This window comes from Balaenoptera ricei, chromosome 13, assembly GCF_028023285.1.
Source record: "Balaenoptera ricei isolate mBalRic1 chromosome 13, mBalRic1.hap2, whole genome shotgun sequence".
Classification (NCBI taxonomy): Eukaryota; Metazoa; Chordata; class Mammalia; order Artiodactyla; family Balaenopteridae; genus Balaenoptera; species Balaenoptera ricei.
The window spans coordinates 88595874-88604685 of NC_082651.1; the positions used below are offsets into that span (position 1 = coordinate 88595874).

At 59.4% G+C, this 8812-nt stretch overlaps 1 protein-coding gene across 1 annotated transcript; it reads left to right on the forward strand.

Moving 5' to 3' along the window:
• The first annotated feature begins 324 nt into the window (after positions 1–324).
• On the forward strand, positions 325–7461 carry OSR1 (odd-skipped related transcription factor 1). The gene is made up of 3 exons (XM_059943101.1): positions 325–550; positions 5074–5773; positions 6523–7461. Exons 2-3 carry the CDS (start codon positions 5106–5108, stop codon positions 6656–6658), a joined length of 804 nt encoding a protein of 267 aa, XP_059799084.1. The 5' UTR covers positions 325–550; positions 5074–5105; the 3' UTR covers positions 6659–7461.
• Positions 7462–8812: the final 1351 nt, after the last annotated feature.

Below are 8812 nucleotides of genomic sequence, written 5' to 3' on the forward strand. Positions count from 1 at the left end.
TGGGCCTAACAACGCAGAAAGGGTCGCACAGGACTGAAGAACAGGGGACGCAACTCCCGGGAGGCCGGGGCCAAGCGAGCGCCGCTGCCACAGTCGGCTGCCCGGGTCAGCAAAACTTTCTCTCTCAGGGCGCATGCGCAGGGCAGGATGGTTGGGGGGCAGGGGCGGGAGGGGAGGAATCCTGAGGCAAGGGGAGGGGGGAGGGGGAGAGGGGGAGGAGGAGGGGGGAGGGAGGGAGGAGGGAGGGTGGTGGATTAAAATAAGTAGGCGGCTCGGTGCTAAGGGGTGAGTGAGTCGGAGCTCGGTCTCTCCCCAGTACGTTCTCAGCCGCACCGGGTTCAGACCCAACGTAGGAGCCCCGCGAGAAGTTCACCATCCCTGGGCGGACAGGAGTCCGGGGCCGCTGAGCGCTCCCGCGTGTCGGGCGCTCGGAGTCCCGGCAGCCGGAGAGGGGCCAGTACGCTGTGGAATCTAGCGCCTCTGGCTTCCCGGGTCCCCCGCAGCGGGAACCCCAGGGACGCGCGCAGCGCCGGGACCGCCGAAGAATAAGGTAACTGCAACCCCGGGCGCCCGGGCTCGGCGAGGGGAATGCGGGCAGGACTCCCGGGTCCCCTGTCACCGATCGGCGGGTGTCTCCTCTCTCTCTATGTCCCAGAAAGAAGCTCCTCTCGCCAAAGAAGGCTACAGGACCATTGTGAAAGCGAGAGCAGCTGCAGCCCTGGGCGGTTGTGGGTGCTGGCTCAGGGGCTTCGCGTGAGGGGTCCTCGGCCTCTGACCCCGGGGGAATGAGGGGGCGGGTCCCCACTACTGCCCCCAGCGCGGCCGGGCTTCGCGGAATCCCAGGCGAGGTGCCCGCGGACTTCGGAAGTCAGCCTGTGGCCCCCCCCTCTAAGAAACCGAAGCAACTTCAGCGGGCACAGACTTTCCCGAGACGCGCGCCTAGCCCAACCTGACCTACCTTAAATGACGAAGAAGGAAGAGGGAGTGGATGGATGGCTACAGGCGCAGCCGCCCGCGCCAGGGACAGGTGCATGCCCCCGCCGGGTCGCGCTTTCGTGAGCGTTTGTCTTTTGCCGAGTTGCTCTCAGGTACGAGGCCGGCCCGACCCGAGAGCGCAGGGCCGCGTGCCTGACGCCGCCTCGCACTTGAGCTCTGCCTTCGGGGTGTTCTCTATCCGATGATTGCTCTGTGTGGTCAAGGCCTGGAGCGTAACCCGCGACTGTCCCGGTGCAGGGGAGCACGCAGGGGGCGCGAACACTACTTCCCAATCAGAGACCCGCACGCCGCAGTAGCGGAAACACTGTGGAGCCGCGGGTGTCCTCAGTTTCGGGCTTGGAAGGGAAGGATTCGTTTGCTCCCGTGCCTGTCTCCCTTCAGGAGAGAAGGTGGGAGCCGGAGGAGAGAGGGAAAGATGTGACGGACTGCCTGCTGAACTAATTTCTCCCCGAAAATTTCTCTGATAAGAGGAATGAAAACCCACATCCAGTCGTCTTTCAGCAGCTCGGCCAGTAGCGGGGTAGGCTCTGGGAGTATAGTGTAGCTGCGAGGGTTTCTTTGTTGCCACAATTTGGTAAATTTCACCGGGGTTTAAGAGCTGCGCGCTGGCTCTTGGGAACAGAAACCACGTGCAAGGCTAGTTAATCTCTCAGGTTCATGGCCTCCTAGAGAAGAGAGGGGCTGGCAAGGACGCTGGGGGCGGGGGGAACGGATGGAGGGCGACCAGTGGGTAGATGTTCTATCCGAGGCTCCAAGAAGTAACTACGATTTCAATAAGACTGGGGAGCAGATCGCTGAGGACGCAGCAGGCGTTTAAATGCAGGGGTGAGGGCCGCGTAGCCGAAGGGTTCGTTAGATCTCGTTCGTTGGGAGAATTAAACAGAAGTGTCCCGTGCTGGTCAGTCCTTTCGCCAGGGGTCCGGGCGCCGGTCACCACACGTGATGGGGATTCTGTGTCAAGGATGATTTTCTGGGGCTGATGCTAGACTCCTCCAGGCGCAGGCTCATGGAGCTCGCTCTGTCCTCATTAATGCAAGCAGTTAACTCGCTCACGCTCAATTAGCCCCGAATAAACTACTTTAATAGACTCTGCACACTTCATTAATGCCCAGCATAGGGTTGGCTGCAGACCCGGCACTGGCGCTCTACCGCACGAGGGAAACAGTGTCTGCACAGCGCGGGGATCCGGGCTGGGAAGCGCGAAAGGCGTTTGATGCGCGTGGTCAGCACCCTTACCCACACCTTCCAGGTCCCGAGGTCCTGGCTCCTCGCCGAGTGGATGCCTGGCCTGGGGCCTGGGGAGAGGTGTTTCCTCTCGCTTTTAAAGATCTAAAGCGTTCACGCTGGGGTTCCGGTGTCAGGGCAACGGGAGCCAGCGGGGTCGGGCGTTTGCTCATCCTCTCTGGCGGGACGGGCGAGTGTGCGACTGTGTTTTTCTCTTAGCTGACTGCCTGAAACCGGATAGTGAATTCGGCCCATTCTTGGGACTACTAGTGTGGAGAGCCACGTTTCGAACGAATTTCGTCCCCGGGAAAATCGTTGACGAGGGCCTGGGGAGCCCTGCCCTCGGAATGTGGCAGAAAATAAACTGGCTGCGCCACTGAGGAAAAGAAATTGAGTGTTGGGGGAAACAAGATTGGGCAGATAGCCCGTTAAGGCTGGCTCCCAAGAGCAGTGTCGGCTGCAGGCGCCCGCTCCCCGTACCGAGCCCAAGGTCTCTGCTTCTGGGGGTGGGCGAGGAAAGGCCAGGTTGGTACACGAGGGATTGGTGGGATCCCCGACCCTGCACGGAGCCGGTCCGGGCTCGCGTGCAGCCCAGCGCTCTGTCGCCATCGCCGGGGATAGGCCGAGCACTAGGGGAGCAAGCGGAGGCCCCGGCGGCGCCCTGCGGGCCCCGGGGAGCCAGAGATAAGGATCTGATTTCCAGCGCATGGAGGGGAAGGAGAGGTGACAGCAAATCAAAGAGCGCTCACCTCGCCTAACTCTGGGCAGACCTTTGAAGTCGGCGAGTCGTCTCCTCTTTCTCCCCCCTCCCCCTTCCCAACCCAAACAGGCTCCAGCTTTCTCTCTGGCCCAATTCGTATTTTGCTTCGCCGTGTCTCAACGCTGTAGGAGGGTCTCGGGTTGTCCCTGGCGCGACCCGTGATCGACGCAACGGAGAACACTGCTGCGGAGGCCACGGCTCCGCCGCCGGGGTCCTCGCTCCGCGCTCCCACCCAGATTTGTGCCTCCCTGAGCCCCAGGCCGAATTAATTGCTGCGGTCCGACTTGGTTTTCATTCGATTTAACCTGCGCGGGAGGACATCTCTGCCGGCTCTCGGTGTTTTGCTCCCTCCACCCCCAGCAGAGCCTCTTTCCTTAGGGCCCACCACACCGAGAGTGACCTTCCCAACAGCTTCCAGGGGGAAGGGCTTCTAGGTCAATATTGTCCTCAGTCCTCCTGGGAACAGCATGGCACTGCCCTCACATTAAAAGCTTCCCTGTAGTGAAAGGCAGCCTGAGCCCGAGGGGCCTGGGCTGAGGGTAAGCTAGGCTTCAGAAGCTGTCTGGGTGGTGTCTGTGTGCTGTGAAGGAGGGAACAGAGCAGGGGCCTGGGAAGCGCAGGGATGGGGACCTGCTGCAGGTTGGAAGAAAGATCTGAGGAAGAGGAGAGGGGAAATAAGGAGTAAAGGGAGAAGTGGGAGGCAGGGGATTGAGACAGGCAAGGAGAAGTGAGTCCCAAGCACCCTGCTCCCCAGTGACTACTTGAGATGGAGTTCGGCACTTGAGCCTCCCAGGGTCTTCTGTGTAATTTCACCTTTCTTTCCCCCCGTTTTTGCTTCCACTGGACAGACCCGAGTTAGGAGTGTCTGGGAGGCACAGACATAAAAGGTCTGTCTGCCGAGTCTAGACCTGTCCACGGAGGCTAGGGACCCTGACCAAGAGTCAAGAAGGCCAGGAGACTGCTTGTCACATCAGCATGACTACGCTCTGGCTTTGCTCAAGCTCCCTGGCCTTGCATTTGGAGGGTGCGTAGCCCACAGCAGCTGAGGCCCAGCCTCAATGCTCTTGCTCATAGGCAAACCCACCTGCCGGGGAGGGGGTGTTCACCACACGCACAAACATCCTGAGAGCCCCAAGACCCTGCCCCCCTTTCCTATGGGGTAGGGAGGGCACTGAAGCCCCCTTGTACATGACCGCAGATGTTTGAGTGAGTAGTAAATAAATGTGGCTGTTAGCGTCCTTGCTGAAACAAAGGTGATCCCCAAGGGCTATGGAAGGGAGTCAGTCCGCAAGGAGCTGCAGAGAGGGTGGTGTCAGAAGGGCTCGTTAATAGTGATACAGAAAAGCAAATTTGAGGTTAATGTTGAGAGTTGTAAGGAGAAAGATGACATGGCTTCTAGAAGCCAAATTGACGATCAGCTAGTAGAGCTTAGTGCACAGGAGCTGGGAGATGTGCACATTTGTGGGCGTTTGTATGTGTGCTGTCTGTCTGTGGAGCTCTGTAGGTGTGGTGTGATCCCGTGTGTGTACGCGCGCGAGCGCTCCTCCCTGCATTTTGTTTAGTAGCACAATATCGCTTGTCGCAGTTTATCTTTGCACCTTGTTGTCAACTCTGCTTCAGAATGTGTGAGTCTGTGTTTATCTGTCAGTGTGCATTTCTGTATTTGTTTATCTGCACATGAATGTGTAAGTGTGCTTCCAAGTTTCTGTTATCTTTACAGGAGAGTGTAATTCTCTGTTGACTCAGGCTTGCCTGGATGTAAGTCTTTACATGACAGTTTCCCTGTGCTTATGCCTTTCTCAGTGTCGCGTACACTGTAGACTCATTTTAAGTTGGTCGCATTGCATAGGATTTAGTTTGGTTTCTGTATCACGTTGTGTGTCTCTGCTGGAGGCCATTGGGAAGGAGTCCTGCAATTTTGAGGGTTCCTGTCTTCCCAGTGAGGGCAGTGAGCTCCATGGGTGGGGTCTTTTAGGTTCCCAGCTCTGGCTCTGGGGGACAGAGAAGGTGTGGCTGGGCTGGAACTCAGAAGGAGGGTGCACTTACCCTGAACTTGTCTGTTCCTCTCCCCTCCCCTCTTCTTTTCCTTGCAGATTGAGATTGAGAACATACTGCAACTACAGCCATGGGCAGCAAAACCTTGCCAGCACCGGTGCCCATCCACCCGTCTCTGCAGCTCACCAACTACTCCTTTCTTCAGGCAGTGAACGGCCTGCCCGCGCTGCCCTCGGACCACCTGCCCCATCTGTATGGCTTCAGCGCGCTGCATGCCGTGCACCTGCACCAGTGGACGCTGGGCTACCCCGCGATGCACTTGCCGCGGTCCTCTTTCTCCAAAGTGCCCGGCGCCGTGTCCAGCCTGGTGGACGCGCGCTTCCAGCTGCCCGCCTTCCCCTGGTTCCCTCACGTCATCCAGCCCAAGCCCGAGATCACCGCTGGAGGCAGCGGCCCCGCGGTGCTCAAGACCAAGCCGCGCTTTGATTTTGCCAACCTGGCCTTGGCGGCCACGCAAGAAGATCCGTCCAAGCTGGGCCGGGGAGAGGGTCCCGGGTCCCCCGCCGGTGGGCTGGGCGCCCTCCTGGATGTGACCAAGCTGTCCCCAGAAAAGAAGCCCACAAGGGGACGCCTGCCTTCCAAAACCAAGAAGGAGTTCGTCTGCAAATTCTGTGGCCGCCACTTCACTAAGTCCTACAACCTCCTCATCCATGAGCGGACGCACACGGACGAGCGGCCCTACACCTGCGACATCTGCCACAAAGCCTTCCGGAGGCAAGACCACCTACGAGACCACAGGTGCGGTACTGCGGGTGGCCCAGAAGAGAGCTGGCTGTCTGCTTCTGTCCTCACCAGCCTCCTCCCTAATGCCGAGTTTCACGAGACCCACCCCCTACCAACTCCAAGCCGCCTAAGTTTCTGGGATTCCCCCAAATCGGGAAGGAAACCAACAAAGCTCAGGGATGGGTTCCTGGAGCATGCGTGGAGAGAACATGCGAGGAATAGGACCCAAGCTCCTGACAGGCACGCACAGCTTCCTCCGTCTGCAGCGCTGTGCAATAGAAGTTCCTGCGATGATGAAAAGTGATACGTGGCACAAATGACAATCAAGCACTTGAAATGGCAACTAGTGTAGCTGAGAAACTAACTTTTCAGCTTTACCTAATTTGAATTTTAATAACCACATGTGGCTGGTGATTACCGTTTGCGACAGCACAGCTCCAGCAAATTGTCCCACCCAGGTCCCCTCGCTCACCTTCGGTGTTGACTCAGGCCTTATAAGGAGGCCATGCCGGCCCCTGGTCGGGAAGGCAGGGGTCGGCCTAGCTGGGCCTGTGCACGGCTCAGACGGAGGTGTCTCCTTCACCTCCCTAACTCCATCCCCAAACTCGGCACTGCCCTGCCCCACACTAGGTACCCCCAAACCTCCTTTCTTCTGAGGGCAAGCTCCTCATTGCCGTGGGAGGGGACCTTGGATAACTCTTTATAATATTTATAACATTGCGTCATTTTGCAAGGATTAATTCTCGGTCTGTTTTTGCCCTCAGATATATTCACTCCAAAGAGAAGCCTTTCAAGTGTCAAGAGTGCGGGAAAGGATTCTGCCAGTCCAGGACTCTCGCTGTCCACAAGACGCTACACTCACAGGTGAAGGAGCTCAAAACCTCCAAGATCAAATGCTAAATAGAGCCTCCGGGGCACCCGGACCCTGGGTCACGCCGCCCCCTCCTCCAGAGGGACCAGAAGCCGAAGGCGACTCTGGCGGGCAGCGGGAGGGCCTCCCGGGACCTTCCCCCATCCCAAACGCGTCCCCCGGGGCCCGGGCGCACGCGGAACTCCAGAGCCCCGCCCCGGGCCGTGACCCCGGCCGCCCGGGCGGCTCCCCCAGGACGCGGCTAAACTCTTGGCCAAAAGGAGGTACTCACGTGGCGGAAGGGAAACTGCATTTAAAAAAAAAGAACGAAAGCTTCGCGGAGCCGCAGCGGCGCCTCTCCCAGAAGTATTACTTTTTCTATTGTTATTTTATACGTTTTCTTTATTCTTTTTTTTTTTTTTTTTCTTTGACCATATAAGCTTGTAACTCTGACTGCGGAGAGAGAGGGGAGAGGAAAAGAAGTTCTGTGCTCTCTCGCAGCCTCCAACCCCTCCTCCCGCCTCCAACCCCAACCCTGGGAGCCTGCAAAAGTGTAATCCCTGTATCTGCTTCAGCCGCCGGGCCCCAGGATCGCGGGGCCGGGGAGCGCCCCTCCCAGCTCCTGCCGCGCAGCGGGCGGTGGGCTCCCGGACTCCGACGGCGGGGCGAGGGCCTCGGGCCCTGGGGCTGGAGGGGACCCGGCCTCCGGCTCCCCTGCTCCGCTGCCCCATCACCGCGAGCGAGAAGGCCAGGAGCAGGACGATGTATTGCGATTGGCACTTTATGCTGACCATCGGTAACGGACATTTATCACTGGAGTTTTTAAAAATATTAAATAAACGGTTATTTTACAGGCATTGCAGGATGGGTAATTTCCCTCCCAAACGCAGAGAACTGGGCGGCTCCTTTCTTTGAGAGGAGCGGGGTTTCGCTGCCCAAGCCGACCTGCCCCACTTCAGCAACTTTCCCCTAATTAGCGTCAGCGGTCTGGGATGGGTGGAGCAGCCCTCCTCTCTCCCGGTGTTGGTCAACCTCGGACCCCGCCCAGATTTATTTTCTTACTTTTTTCCTCCACTTTGGTCTTAGAGTCTCAGTCTCCCCAGTCCTCATCTCCGAAGGGGCTCCGAGTTTACAAAGAAGCCGAGCCTGCGGCCAATACATCGGCCGTGAGAAATCCCAACATCTCCGGGTGTCGGGGTCGCTTAGGGTCCACCAAGGGAAGAGAACGTCACCCACCTCCCCAACGAAAAGCCTCCCTCCTGGTCTCTTGCTGCTGCACTGGGGAGGGAAGGAAGCGCCCTCACGGGCTGCCTCAGACCAGTACCGTCCCCCGGGCCCCAATACGCGGCTACAAATACATAATCACCGCTGCCTCCCCAAAGCCCCAAAACTACATCCCTCCCTCCGTTAGGAGCCCCCTGACACAATTCTCTGGCTGGGGCCTGTCCCCTGCCCGGATCCCGGCTCCACGCCCGCAAAGATTCCTGCCGTTTTAAAGCCTTGTCAGGAATGGCGGGGGCGGGCGCCCTGGGAGGCCCGGGGAGTTTCGGAGGAGAAATCTGAGTCCGCCCTCCACAAGTTGAACCTTCCCTGGGGCGCCTAGTTTTCCCACAATTAGAGGCCAGGCCGCAGGGGGCTCTCCAGCTTGGGGCGGGGCGGGGCTCCCCCAGCTCCAGCATCCTGACCGCGCGGCGGCTCAGGCGGTGGCGCCCGCGGCCCTTCCCGAGCCGAGCGCAGCCTCTCGGGCTTCTGTGCCCGGCGCTCAGCGACCGCGGAGACAGCTGGGCCGAGCTTACCTGCAACAGGGACCACAAATCCTCGGTCTGAAAAAGTGTGCCGGGGCTGCAGGAGTTAAAACGCTCTAGCCTTTCGCTGCGCCATCCTCACCTCCTCTGGGAATGCCTCCCCGCCCTCGGCGGGCTTGAACTCGGCGGTGCGGGAACCCAGCTTATCTCTGTGGCCTTGGCCGGGACGGCGTGGACGAGTCCTGCCCTCAGCATTCGGAGCCACGCTGCCCCCTGCTGGACAGGCCTGGAGGGGCGGCCCAGGAATCGGGGCACCTCGCTGTGTCCCGTCCGCAACCCCGAGTAACTTCCGCCGCAGGTCCTGTCTGCATCTGGTCTTGCCCTCCAAACCTTCTTGACTGGTCCCAGGACCCACTGAGAACGAGGGGCGGGGCGCTGCCGGTTCTGGACCGGCCTATG